The sequence below is a fragment of the Podarcis melisellensis genome (assembly GCF_964234715.1).
Source record: "Podarcis melisellensis genome assembly, chromosome: 5".
In the NCBI taxonomy this organism is placed as follows: Eukaryota; Metazoa; Chordata; class Lepidosauria; order Squamata; family Lacertidae; genus Podarcis; species Podarcis melisellensis.
Window position 1 is genome coordinate 71,688,667 of NC_138537.1, and position 15,077 is coordinate 71,703,743.

The 15,077-nt window shown below is 40.6% G+C and overlaps 1 protein-coding gene across 10 annotated transcripts in view; it reads left to right on the forward strand.

The window, feature by feature from the left end:
• CTNNA3 (catenin alpha 3) overlaps positions 1–15,077 on the forward strand; it is a 564,841-nt gene that overhangs the window by 439,758 nt on the left and 110,006 nt on the right. For 9 of the 10 annotated variants that reach the window (XR_014168802.1, XR_014168803.1, XM_081913569.1 and 6 more), the window contains one exon: positions 2,396–2,596. Coding sequence is in view for 8 of the 10 variants with exons in the window: in XM_081913569.1 (XP_081769695.1) it covers positions 2,396–2,596 (201 nt within the window). In the remaining 2 variants the exon portion in view is untranslated. Of the gene's footprint in view, positions 1–2,395; positions 2,597–15,077 lie in introns of those variants that run through there. The other variant, XM_081913566.1, reaches the window with a different exon arrangement.

Sequence of the window (15,077 nt, forward strand, 5' to 3'; positions counted from 1 at the left end):
TGATGGAACACCAACAAACATCACCTAGCAGTGTGGAGTAGGCAAAAAAGAGGAGACCCAGAGCCAATTAGGGTCTCCCCCTAAAAAATCCTACTCAGCCCCTGGAAAACGGACTAGTCTGTAGGTCCATGCTGCAAAAGGGAGGGAGGGCGGTTGCTGAATAAAGAAGAGGGAAGAGTCTGGGTCAGAGCAGGCTTAATAGCCTGTCACCACCTCTCCTCATTGGGCTAATCACTCTCAGGCCATAATGTCATGTGGCAAATACACCCACCCAGCTATAAATGGGGTGGTAGGCATTGCAACAATCCTTTCTCACCAACTTCTGAATAAAAATAAAGAGGTTTCTGCTGTTCAAGTGGTTCAGTTAAGGCATAAAGTTTGGAAGGCTTAACTTCCAGATTCAATGAATGCATGAACTATGTAGGGATACCCTTGAAGATGCAGCCAGTGAAAATTGTTGCTACTTAACTGTTAAGTGAAGCCTCCCATCAGATCTGAGTAAATCTGAGCCAGGTAGCCTTACGAGGTACCTAGTTCAAATCTCATCTTCAGCCCTCTTTCGGCACTGTAGACCTTCCTTGTAAAGATTGCTAAGGGAAATGTATATGACGTGCTTCAGAAATGCTATATGAATGCTAATGATTACAGAATCGCCACAAGAAGCCCTTTGCTTTCTTATGCTCTTTCTATGTAGAATATATTGTCTTTACATTTTTATCCAATATTCCTTACTGTTTTTCTCATCTCTGGGAGGATAGATTTAAGTCTGTGAACCAGAGTAGTCATTAGCTGCACTCCTAAAATAAGTCAAATAGGTCCCTTGGTTCTGGCAATTTCCTTATTAATAGACACTAATTTTAGTAAAGACATCCCTTTTCCTCTCCATTTTTGGCTGTTGTAGAAATCTTAGAAACAGCATTTATCTTTGTATCGGGGGAAGATACAAGAAGTAGCTTCACACTGACAGTGTATGAGACCCACATGATCCCCAGCCCCACTTCAGTAACAAAGGGGAAGTGTCAAGGAATTCCCCACCCCATGAGATCTTGGTGGCTCAATGCAATTTTCCTAAGTCTTCCCTTGTTAGGATGTTAGGATATTTCTGTTCCACCTTAAAAGGGAGCAGGATGTTTGTGTCACAGCCTGCGTATTTCCTGTTCACAGGATGTTTGTGTTGTGTCTTTGCTTTCGTTTCTCTCTGTCTGTGCCTGAACACGCAAGCAGGCAGTCATGTTTTTCTTTTGTTCTGACCAACGCTGAATAAACTCCTAAATAATGCTCTCCTGTATGCATCTTTCGCTGTGTGAATTCTGCTGATAGAGCGTGCATCAGCTCTGGAATGTGGCAAGCTATTTCTGGAGCTTGTGTCGCTAATTGCTGATACTACGCTAGATTGATGGATCGTCCGGAGGCGACGTGGGGGCCATGATGGGCTTTATCTCCCTGGCAGTATCCCAACAGTATTAAGGGGTCACTTTTCCATTTGTAAGGGGGTCCTGTTGCTTTGCTCAGGGAAGTTTTTAATCTGTGATATTTTAGTGTATTTTTGGTTTCTATGGAAGCCGCCCAGAGTGGCTGGGGAAACCCAGCCAGATGGGCGGGGTACAAATAATAAATTATTATTATTGCTCTGCTTTCCTTTCCAGAGATTAGATGTGCTTTAGAGCAAGTTAGGCATCAACATGATTCTGCTCATCCTATTATTTGAACATTGAAATTTAATATTTGTTATTTACATGGCAATGGCTAGATGCAAGAAAAATGATCTATAGTCTCTGTTGGAAGTTGTAAATTTAGTATGTGGGATGAAGTTTGACATTTTGGTCTGAAGTGATGGAGCATAAATAGAGATGATTGTTGGATGCCATTAATATTGTCAACTGTTATTCTGTTTTTGTTTAACCAGGCAGGGGGAGAATGTACATTATCTTTCTGCCTCAGATACCATCATGTCATGGGCTAACCTTAAAAAGTCAAGAGGCACGTGAAACTAATCTCAAGTGGGGGATATCCAGACTCAAGCCTTCACTCAGCTGTGAAGCTGACTAGATGGCCCAGGGCCAGTCACTTTCTTTTAGCCTAAACTACTTCACAGAACTGCTGAGAGAAGTCAGATAAAAATGTAATGAAACAAACAAACAAAAATATTAAAATGAAATAAATGGAAGGAAGCTTTAAAAGACACGCCCCCTCAAAAAGGTGTGAGAAAGGATGGAAAATGTGTGATGCTTCAGGTGCCTTTTTGCAGAGTTAACTAAAGGCTGTTTGGACCAGCCTGCACTGACATAAGTGAAATGTTAACTTACATGCCAGTGGACCGGTTTGATTAATTTCATATATCCTCAGTGATAGCTTGGTCTATATAATCATGTTTTGCTGTTTCTCTTTCACACAGAAAGTCATATCCTTGAGGATGTAAACAAATGCATCATTGCCCTAAGAGAACAGGATGCCGATGATTTAGATCGTGCAGCTGGTGCCATCCGAGGGCGTGTGGCTAGAGTGGCGCATATTGTTTCTGGTGAGATGGACAGTTACGAGGCTGGGGCCTACACTGAAGGAGTGATGCGAAATGTGCAGTATCTTACAAATGCTGGTATGTATCCATTCTATCCTAGGTTTTGATTTGCGTTGAATTTTTGTAGATAACAGCCCAAATTTATTTAGCTTCCGTCCTGCCAGAGCTTAGTTTTCCTCCTTATGACACCCAGATTTTTACATTCTGGAGTGCGGGGCATGCTCTTCTTTGTATAGACCTAGCTATCACAATGGAAAGAAGTGTCTCTGTTACAGCTCCAATCCAGTAATGCTTTGAATGCTTGACCCAATTTGACCTGTCAATTTAGCAAGTGCTTTTGGAGTGTGGTGTTAGAATTCCTGCTCCATGATTGCAGTAATGGGATTGTTGTCTTTCACATGACGGTATGTGTTTTGACTCCACAGAGTGGGAAGTGACGGAGACAGGATGTTTGTGTTACTATGTTCCATGAAGTGGGATTATTGTCCCTTGATCTTTTTCTCTTTGCTGTCTGATGCTAGAGAGAGAGGGAGCCATGCTGCAGTGCTCCGTGTGTGTTTATATGTAAATAAAGTAGATTAGCCAAAATGCTGAGTTGCTGAGGTCTGTTACACAAGCTGGGCAAACTCTGCGGATCCCTAAGTGTGCTGGTGTCTGTTGGCATCGGGCGCTATGATGCTTGGGCTGAAGAAAGCTGATGAAGCTCCCGAACGATCAACCAGGAGGGAGGGAACATGCCAGTCGGGCATTTGTCTCTGCCAGGGTCCTACTCAAGTGTAGGCTAAACTCCTGACATGTGGTGCTACTGGCTGCTTCTGCACAGTAAAGTTCCATAGCTGGGTTGCTTAGGGTAGATGTTATGGCCTGCTACTGCTGCCTCAGTGCAGTGAAGCATAGAATCAAGTTGCCGGAGTGCATGAGTATTGTGACATTAGAGCGGTTCCCTAGCCAACCCTGCAAAGTAGGCTTGTAGTCCTGTGGAACCCATCCTAGACCTTTCTTTTTGATGCTACCACCTGTGTTTGGGTCACATAGGACAAGGGAACACGATTCCTACTCATGAATTTTGTATTCAAATATGCATATTCTCCCAAAATACACATTCCTAAATGTGTGTTTTTAAAAGAAATATACAAATTGAATATCTTTTGTGCAAAGAAATGCTTAGATTTGGAAAAGTGTGAAATCCAAAGCATGACTATATTCCAGTCCAGACATAAGTTTGTGAAGTGTGGATCTGAACAGCTCATATCAGAATTAACAAAAAACTAATTCCTGAAGCATCCCCAGTTGCTTCTCTTTCTCCCCGTTCCTCCCTCTATTCATTCTTCTGTGACCCTCCTCAGGAAGGCATAGGTGAGAAATCTTGTGGCACAACACAGTTTTCTCATTATTTCTTGAATGGAATGACTGGGAATGATAGAAAAAGCTCGGCTTTTGTGTAAACTTCAACCCTTCCTCATTGTAACTTGGTTCAAAGACACTTTGAATTGGCACTGACTGCTGTTCCATTGCACATCTATGACAGTAATGTACCAGAGTCTAAATCCATATATAGCAAAAGGCAGCCACAAATAAGAGGCTTTTGGTTGCAAAAAAAATTGGCACACTTCACTAATGTGTTACACACTGAGTTTTTAACATCTGAATCCAGCACCCTTAAATTATTCAACTAAAATTCATAAGAAAATTATTATAAATGGTTCATGACTTTTGGACCATATGTTGTAAATAAATATGAAATCCTAAAAGATACCCCACCCAAGGAAAAGCATACTGAAAGCAAAATACAACTGGCTCTAAAAAGCTAGACCCAGCAAGCAATGATACAGCTAGTTTTTCCATGCAGAAACTAATCAAATATTTAGAAGCAGCTTGTCCAAATGTGCATCACTGAATCCATTTCTTTTCCAAGAGGGCCTACGTTTTGCTGTTACATCAGCGGCTTCTGCCTCACAGGTGGTTACCCTCTTCAGCCAGAGATCATTGCCTTCTTGCAACCACTCTGAAAATTGTCCCTTAGGAGCAAATAGTAGCACTGGGAAAAGCTGTAGAATAAAAGGTTTTAATAAGAGCTCTCTCAGTACCATAGTCCCTATCTGGGTTGAGGGTCCCAGTAGTGGTTTTTACTAATCAAGAATAGTGCCTGGTACTCCAAGTGTCATTGCACCATAGAGTTGCATAATGGCAGCCCAATATTGGCAGTTTTATTTTCCTGTCCCTTTCCATATCGTGAAATGCAGTAGCTGCAAAGACAGCAACTAAACACCAAATTTTATGCTGGGGGATCATTACAAATGGCAGTGAAAATAAAACTGCCAATATTGTAATGCTATTATACAGCTGTACTGTATATTCTGTGTAAAGTTCTGGTCTCCCCATCTCAAAAAGGATATTGTAAATCTGCAAAAAATGTATAACCATATGTTCACAAGACTGGGGCAACTCCCCTATGAAGAAAGGGTTTGGGTTCTTAGTTTAGAAAAAAAGGTGAGGGGGCCATACTTGAGAGAGAATGAATGAATGAATGAATAAATAAATTAAATAAATAAATGGTGAGGACCAAGTGGATAGAAATACTTTTTCTCCCATTCCATTAGTTAGATTCCAGTGTCATCCACTGATGCTGAAATGTGGGAGCATATATATGAACTCATTGACCATTCTCAGCCTTCCACTACATGGCATTTGTCATGTCTGGCACTATCATTTATTTTGAGAGAAGAGCAACAACATGGGAAAGGAAGGGCATTCTTCAACTGTGCAGTATCTGAAAACGTAACACAATCTACTGTTAGAACGCCGTTTTTAAATTTTACTGCCTGTCAGAAAATACAGCAGTTAAAGATTAGGGAACAATTTGCTCTCTGGTGACTGAATAAAGAGACAAACACACAGGCTGGGGTTGAACTGGGCCTCTTTTATTCGGTGAACATAATGAGATCAGCAGAGCGAGTTAGCTATAAAGGGAGAACTCACTTGAACTACAGCTGTAACCATTGGACAACACACCCCTGCCTGTGGAAAACAGGCATGGCTATCCAGCTTACCCCCTTTCCCAGGCCATACCTTGGAAGTGAGAAGAGAAGCGTTGCTGCCTCACCACCCCTGGGACTCCATAGCTACAGCTGAATGAGTCAACTTGGCCTCATAAGTGGCCCGTATCCCTGAGCAGAGAGCAGACTATATTACAGTGGTTCCAATCCCACCTTTGGGACTAAGTAGCATTGGAAGAGTGCCTTTCAGCCCCCTGGCAGCTATGTTATAGGATTGTCGTGAACTGGCAGAACTACGAGCAGGAAGAAGAGGATCCCGGCAAGGGGTGTAGCCAGGACAGGGACACACTGGGGCAAGCTGGGAATGGGGAAGGAGAGGTTGGTGTAGGAAGTACTCACAGGAGGACGGAGGAGGACGAGGGGATTGGGGTCAGAGCATAGGACCCAGAGCCAGAGGGGTCCCTGTCTTCATAAACACGGTGAGCTCTGAGGTGTAGGGAGTAATTCCAGGAGGCAGAGGCAGTCAAGGGCCCACAGCCCAGCTCCCTGGGTGGCCAGGTGGGACTTATTAGCTCTGAGTTGTGATTCCTCAACTGGAGTAGGCTTGGAGCAGGTGAGGGTCATCTGCCTCGTCAAGCCCAGATGCTGCAGTCAGCAGGCAAAGTACAAAAGGGAAGCAGAGCTGAGGTGCTGTGTCTGCTCAGCTGCCCATGATTGGGCCAGGGCTCAGATCCTGCAGGATCTCTGTGGGACTGTTCTTTGGTTTTTGACTCTGGGCGTGTGGATTGGCCCTGGACTGGGAACTTGGCATACTGACTTGCTGCCAGGTAGGCCAGGGGTTCAGGCCAGGGGTGCTGCTGGGGACTGTTTATCTCCACTCCTTTTTAATACCTACATGAAGCCATTGGAAGTGGTCATTACGTGTTTGATTTTACTGTTTTATCTTTTGCAAACCAGTTTGAGGGTTTTCTTTTTAACAGTCAAGTGGTGTATGAAATAAATAAATGAGCCACCATTTGGTGTTGCTTACTTATCATAGTTTGTATTGCTAACTTCTGGTTTGATTTTGGTCCATTGTGCTGTGTTCTACACAGAAGATTCAAATTGCTGAGTATCTTTAGATGTATAAATATTCCAATTAACTTAGCGCAAACTTCATGCTTATATTTGTAGGCTCAACATCTGAGTCGAAGCACACTGATTTATTTTAAAGGAAAAGCTTACTTTAATAGCCCTTGAATTGCAAATCATCCATAACCATTGATCTGAAGAGTCACAAATTTGCTGTAAAATACAGCTCCCCATTAAAGTTAGAGAAAGGCTCAACTGAATGACTGTGGATAAGAAAAGATGTGTCCTCAGAGGCAGGGCAGAGGTTTCACCTACAGGGCTGAGTGGTGATTTAATAGGTTTATAGATAAATCCTGTATATATTTGTCCCTTAATCCTGCCGAGTTTAGAGAAGAAAATATTTTCTGTGTTCTCAGTTTCTGAATTTGACAGTCATTCTGCCCAATCCTATGCATGTTTCCTCAGAAGTAAGGCTCTTTGTGATCATTGGACTTAACTCCCAAGTGAGGGTAAACAAGATTACAGCCTGTTGATGTTGTGATGATTCATGGAGCTAAATGGGGCTTACCTTTGTGTAGGAATGTATAGGATTGCACTGCAAAGAGCCTAGTCAATTTTGTTTTTTCCTTGTGCTGAAAGTTATTTGTTGGCTAGGGCAAGGAAAGCTCCATGACAAAAAATGGAATTAAATTACCTGCCTTAACAAAGCATGTCTGCCTTTTTCGTTGCCTCCATAAAGCTTGCCTATCTCTGAAAAAAAGTTTTACTGAGCATGTAGTAATTTCAATTTTTTAATACACAGTAGTATTCTGTGGCATTCATGCCTAACATATTATTAAATCTAAAATATATTACATTAGTTGATCACTTTTTCTGACATAATTTTTATTGGTTTGCTCACTGTTGAAAACACTTTTGTCCATCACTAATGGAGGACAGATTGTAGGCCCTGCATCAATAACAAATATTTTCATAGAGCAACCTAATCCCCTTATGTACATCAGAGGAAATCTCTAGTCAAGATGAGAGATTACTTAGAAATAGGTTTGTCATTAATTTAGGGCATATTTACATTGCAAATTTATTGGGGATTCTCCAAAGAATCTCAGGATTTCTGTTCCTGATGCATACAGCTGTCCTGTACTGTATATTATATTTCCTGTTCCCTATTCTTAGTAAACTACTGTCTCTAGTTTCTCCTTATGTTCCCCTTTTGGAAGGATGTTTAAATTTTGTAAATGTGAGAGTTGTCATTCTTCAGGGTTCACCTCGCTCCTCAGGATCACAGGGAATAAAATATTGAACTGGGTATCTCTTGTCAGCAGTGCATAAGCCCTGCTATTTGGCATAGCTGGGGGCTGTCTCTGGTAACTGAATTGGGGAGTAATGAAACAGTAGCATATGTCTATTTAATGTATGGTTTGTGTTGTGTACTGAAGTTCTCACCCTGGGCCAGCAGGGAGATACTGTAGATAGTTATGTAAATAAGGGATCGAAAGTGACGTTCAGTGATTGGATAGTTTTAGAAAATTGTTACAGTTACGTTGTACTGGAGCTCTGGGTACTGGTTATATACGCTTCAGGTTACAGACTCCGCTAACCCAGAAATAGTGCTTCAGGTTAAGAACTTTGCTTCAAGATGAGAACAGAAATTGTGCTCCGCTGGCGCAGCGGCCCCATTAGCTAAAGTGGTGCTTCAGGTTAAGAACGGACCTCCGGAACGAATTAAGTACTTAACCTGAGGTACCACTGTATTAAAAAATCATATCACCTTTTACAAATTTTAGCTCTGCCGAGCTTTTGACTTCCCTCCATTTTATTTGGACCATCTACATTCTACATTTATCTTAAGTTATTTAAAACTTAAAGCACAAGTAGAAAGTTCTTCTTTTAAACGTTGCGAGCTTTATCGCAGTCCAGCTAGTGTCTTTATATGTTTACAATGATTGTCTATGTATTGAACAAATTTACTCCATTCTCCCTGGGGCACTTGGTCACTCTGCTTTCGGATTCTCCCCATCTGCTTTGCCAATTCCGCATTGTCCATCATCTTTATCTGCCATTTGCCTACCGTTGGTAATTCTTGCTGCTTCCACTTTGGGGCTAATAAAATTCTAGCTGCCATAGTGGCATACATAAACAATTTCTGGTCAACTTTTAATATTTCCGCTCATTCCCAACAGGAATGCTTCCGTTTTTTGAGGGGAAAGTATATCTAAACATTTTTTTAACTTATTATAAATAATACATTCAATGATACTGTTGAATGCCACTACAATCTCTGAGTAGTGTGAGATTCCAAGGGTTCCAGATGCGCTTCTGTGCTTTCTTTTGGGAATGATGCATAGGGGAGACTTCAGTGTCTTTATGATATATGGTTTATTTATACATATCTACAACCTGAGCCTACGATTGAGAAGTTTAAAGCACAGTCACCCAAAGAGGGTATTGATTCTTCCATAGCTGCAGTCTTGGATCCAAACAGACATCAAATGTACTCTCAAAATGTTGCTCTGTCCCTCCGACTTCCTGCTTTACTTCTAGGTCATATTACTCTAAGTTCTGGCTCTATCTGCTGAGGGAAAGGGGCCCCACTCTTTTGGCATCTCACACTGAGTTCCTTTGATTGTCTTAATGGCCCATTCCCCAAGCTATTACCTCAACCCAGGAATCTTAGCCTAGCTTTTAACACTTGTATATTCCAGGGGATTAGATGTGTCTAGCACACAACTTAATACACATGGGTCTAGCACCCAGTTTCAACACCCCAAGCCTTAATTAAATTCTAACACTTACTGGACTCGGAAATTTAAGTGAGTCTGGCACCAACACACAGAGCAATACAAATACCGTGTTAGGAGATGACCAGGTTAGAGCAAGTGCTTTTGGAATGATTAAGTGAGTGAATATGCCAAAGTCTTCATTGGATTAAAGCTTTCACCCCTTCTACCTGCTGCACTAGCTGCTATAAGAATGTAAAAACATTTCATTGTTCATTCAGTCATATTTGCATAGAGCTCCAAAATATGAATTCAAATACAGCCAGTACCTGGGATCTTCAGTACACCAGGAATTTATATTCGCACTTCAGAGTAGTAGGCCATCTTTGTATCACATCTACTACTCTGGATCCTTAGAGCTTGCAGCTCTGAAAGGTCACACAGAAACATGGCAGAAATGGGTACAAGAAAAGAGAAGTTTCCCCTTCCCATATATTACTAGCAAATAGCATTATGACTTCGTATTACATCATTAAAGAGGTACTATTTTCTAGAGAAAAAATTGACCAAATGTTTACCTGTGTTATTCATCCAGACCTTGGTATGCCACTCTTCCTTTATAAGACAAACATTTTCCCTTTAAGATGGAAGGGAGTATTTATAGCTGAAGCTTCATAATACTTAGTCCCTATTTCATTCTCTATTCCTAAATTGTAAGCTACATTTTCAAAGCACACCTACATAGATGTATATATTTGGGATGAGTGAGATGGGTTTCCTGCTATAATTATATTTGGAGACCCAGTCAGATTATAATTATGTATCATGGTTCTTCCTTCTCATATTTTCACAATAGTGCCTATCTATCAAATTTCTATTTCCAGACGCCAACACAGGCCCCATAATTTTATTGCATGTTATATTCTACAGCAAAGGTCATGCTGAGTCCATTAGTTTTAAATGATTGTAGAATCAGTGGACAAAGATTCACTCCCTAATCTATACAGTCTTTTACCTCTGTTGTGCAGAGACCTAGTCTGTGCCAGAACTGATGGTTGTACTTCTTTTTAATGTATTTTATCTAATTGAATGTGTATCCTTTCCTGTTCCCGGGACTCGGGGAGGATTATATAACTTTATTTACATCCTTTGAGCAGCCCGGACCATGTAGCAGAAAGGATGGGAAATGTTCGTTTTCCCCATCCCCACTAATTTCAATTGCAGACCTTTTAAGTAGATTAAATGCATATGCCCTCAACTGTTCTCTAAGTAACTTTTAAGCAGTCAAAGAATACAAGGCACCAGACAGTGAAGGTGAAGCCTGTTGGTTGTTTGCAAAGATGGGCCGATGGGTGAGCTTACTTGACATTTTGCACTCCAGGAGAGATGCTTTATAGTCAAAATTGATTATGTATCCCACATAAATTTAGTTAACCATAAGAAGAGCCTGCTGGTTCATTCCAGTGGGCTATTTAGTCTAGCATCCTGTTCTCACAGTGGCCAACCTGTGGGAAACCAGCAAGCAGGATTCAAGCACAAGAGCACTCTCTGCAACTGTGGTTTTCTGCAACTAGTGCCTCAGCTGTGGAAGCAGAGTATAGTCATCATGGCCAGTAGCCCTCTCCGTCCATTTTTCTATTCATCTTTTAAAGCCATCCAAGTTGAGCATCACTGTCTCCTGTTGGAGCAAGTTCCGTCGTTTATGCACTGCATAAAGAAGTACTTTAACTGTCCTGAATCTTCCAACATTGTTTCTTTGGATGTCCACAAGTTACATATTTGTGTGTGGGGGGGTACACAGGTGTGTAAAGAAAGGGTTTTAAGTGGTATGTAAATTAATAAGTAATAAATTCTAATGAAAATTAATCAACATTTTAGTTCATATTTCTCCAAATGTGCATTTTTTGTACTCATTACTTGGCTGGGGAACTGCATTTCAAAAATGTGTAGACGTGTGAATTTTAAGGATGCTTGTGTTTCTGTTCTTGTACCGTTTTGGAAAGTGTGTAGTAGGGAACTTTGTCTTTAAATGCAAACTGAAGTCTCCCCCTAGCTGCAATTATAATGAACCTTACTAGGGAGTAAATTCCATTGGATTTACTTCTGAGTAAACATGCTTGGAGGTCTATTTTAACAGTTACTTCTGTTCCAGTCAGTATGCTTAATTTACATACATTGAAGCTTTAATTGAATGATCCCAGTCATTCAATGTACATGATGATGTGAATTTGTAAGATGCCACAAGATTATATGTTGGCTGTATTGTCTAATACATCTACCACTTAGGAAGTTGTTAGGCTTGCAGTGTTGGTAATGCTGCATTATACTAACTTGAGCCTAAGCGCCTTGAGAAGAGTGAGACTTGCTCTTAGGATAGCATAGGATTCAGCTGTAAGACTGTTTTTCCTTACCCATTCTGAAATAAAGTCAGCTAAATTAGGTCAGCAGCAACACAATCTTTCCCCAGTAGTTTTCTTGATTCTGAATTGCTTCCCTGTAGTGTTTTAAATTCATCCCAGTTGAGTCAAGCCTGGGCACTAGCCTAATGGTAGCAGTTGTTAGGAAATAGCTAGTGCTATATAGATTGAGACTGTTGACTGTTGAGACTGACTGGGGAATAGAAATCAGAATATGATGTTTAATTGGGGAAGTAGGGCAGGTTTTTAGAAAACAAACTGGAGTGCTAGAAGAATATGCTACTTTGTGCTGATTTAACAAATGAATAATTTCTCTGAAGAGTTATTTCTCTCCCTTGAGTTCAGTTTCTATAATGCACTCTGTGAGACAATAAAAGCCTCCAAATTATAGTGAGAACTAAGTTCAGCATCATACAAGTAACACAGATGAAGGTGAGAATCATTGTACAATCTACCTACTCTATATACCATATAACATAAGGAAAGCCCAAAAACGTACTGAAGAAGGCAACGGAGAGGAAGTGATTTTTGCTTTTGTGAAGAGGTCCTCTAAATATCTCCAAGTGTACATTTTGCACGGTCTTGAAACAGCATCAAGGGTTGCACCCAATGTAGTGCTACGTTTAAGTCACTTAACGATGTACTCATCCCACTGGTGAACTGTTTTATGCCAGTGGAGCATTGTTGCACAAGAGAATGCATAAGCAGATTTCTGGTAACTTTGTTGCACAATGAGATCAACCGCTGCATTGGACTGTTCTGTTGCTGAACATTCAAGCACATGTCTGCTACCACAAGAGCCCTTATCCTACCAGAGAACATTGGACACAAACCCATATGTCTCGCTTCCCCAAACCCATCAAAAACATACAAAATCCACTTCACTTTATAGCAACTCCACCCACCCCCCTCACCGCCAGTGATCAGGGCAGATGGTAATGGCAGCCTCACAGAGGCTGGACTTTCCTGTTCTGAATCGGCAGTTATTTGTTTTCCTCCCCACTGTATCACTTTTATTGGAATGAGAAATATGACAGAGGGCAATAAATCCTTTATTTCTCTTCTAAAACTGGGAGCAGTATTAATGAAAATTGCACTGCAATTTAGAACAATTTGAAATGAATTAGTTATATGAACAATCGTCTACCATCTCGCCATACTTAGACAATTGTAAAGAATCCATTCTAAGAACTGTACAGAAAGGGGAATGAAGCCTGGGTTTCAATTGCCAGAGCTTGGGAAGCTGTCAAATTGGTGACATTTCTTTGTAATAAAATTATAAACAAAATCCCATGTGGATATATAAACTGGTGCATGATATAAAAAGCAAGGCAGGAGAAGTTATTTAATCACCTTTTGAAGGCTGAAGGAAGCTCACATTTGATAAGCTGTACCTCATTTTTAAAAGGGCATCACAGAAATAAATACCATTCAATGCAAAGCAGCCACCTTGCCATGGCACTAAAGGTTCTTCAAGTCTTCAGAAAGGTTAGTTGTTGTGATCTTTGGGAAATTAGGATGGTGCCCAGAAGGAAAGTAAGGAGGAAGAATAGCATCATTGCCACACCTACTATAGCTGCAATTACAATAACAAAGGCAAATTCTAGGAAGAAAAGTCTTTAGTTTACTACATAGTGGTTTTCACCACAATTGTATAGGCATTTCTGCTGACACTAATGGCCTCCTTTAGAACATTACGCCTTGAGTATGTGCAAGGTATTATCAATCAGTGCTTTGAATCATTTTGATTGCTCTAACTAGAATTTAAGAATTCTAGGGCTGGCCCAAGTCATTGTGCTGCTCCAGGTTGATGTTTTCAGCACCTAAGATGCATCTGTTAAAATATTTTGGAACCTGAGGCAGGAAATCCACAAGAACGTCTCTCCCAGTCTGGAAGGAAAACTGCAGTAACATTCAAACAACTAATAATTTGTTTCCCTTTTATGATACGAAAAATCAGCTGTCTGCGGAGGTCACTTCACTCTGCCTAATGGTACGACCAGTCCTGGAGGACAGAAACCTCCCTGGCTTTTTACTCCTACCATAGTGACTTAGGCAGCAGCAGTTGGGGTGTATGTGTCACACGTCAGTTTCCTTCCTGTAGACCTCTCCACACTCATCACCTGATTGGCACCATCACCTACGAATGTTCATCTTCCATGTGTAATGAATGAGGATGTGGCTGAGAGGCAGCGATTTCCATCCCATCCTGTATTCACTGCAATCAGTGCTGTTTCCATTCTGCTATAGTATAGCTTCCACTAAGATCTGGGTTATTCATCTTGCTATGCAAAGAACATAACTTAAAACATAAATAAAATTCAGGTCCAGAGACTAACAGGCACTGCAAGAATCACACAGGATTTAGCCTCTACAAAGAACAGTATAAATATAATGAGCTTCCTTACTGTTACTAGAGCATAAAGAATTATGAGTTCCACAGGGTAGCATATTGAGATGGCAGCATTACATCATTAGTTTCCTTATTCACATAAATTCCACAATCAAACCATACTGATCCAGAAACTGTCCATCTTTCTATCACTTTCTGAAAGAGAAGTGGCCCAGAATACAATTTTTTTTCTTGTTTTATCTTTCTTTAACAGCCTTCTCCTACCACCTGACCATGGAAACTTCCATATGTATCCCTGATGCATAATTCATAAGGAATTGCTTTCTCTGAATCAGAGTTCATACTTTGTGTGTTTAAAAAAATTATAATGGCTTTTAGAGAGTAAGAGCAGTGAGAGGACAATGTGTGAGCCTGAAGTTTGGGATAGTCTATTTAAAAATGCAATTGCATTTTCTGCTTAATTAGGTGCTTAACTCCATGATTAAAGTAAGTATATGTATATATTTAATACTTATTAGTTGTTGGAAAGTATTCACTTTGTGAGTCCTTTGTTTCCTCTTTCCTAGCAAATAAACTATTATAAGGCAATTGCTTTCAAGAATGTTATATAATTCTACCTTCCGTAAATTGTTCATGTAGTAATCTTGCCAGCTGTGATTTAGAGAGGCCAGGGTTATTGTGAGCCTTTGGAGAAATTACTAGGAAGAAATATTGCCAACATATCAAATGAGAGTATTTTAATTTTTATATTTACAAATACAAAAGCCAAAACAATCAATGAGTGAGAAAATGCCCTGAATCCTTTTCACCCACATGCTATACTAGGGAGCTGAAGTTTGATAGCTCAGTTGGTAGAGCATGAGGGGTGTGGGTTTGAGCCCTACGTTGGACAAAATATTTCTGTATTACAGGAGGTTGGACTCGAGGATCCTCATGGTCCCTTCCAATTCTACAATTCTATGATTCTCCAGGTGTGACATCTTAGGCCAGGATGAACTTAAG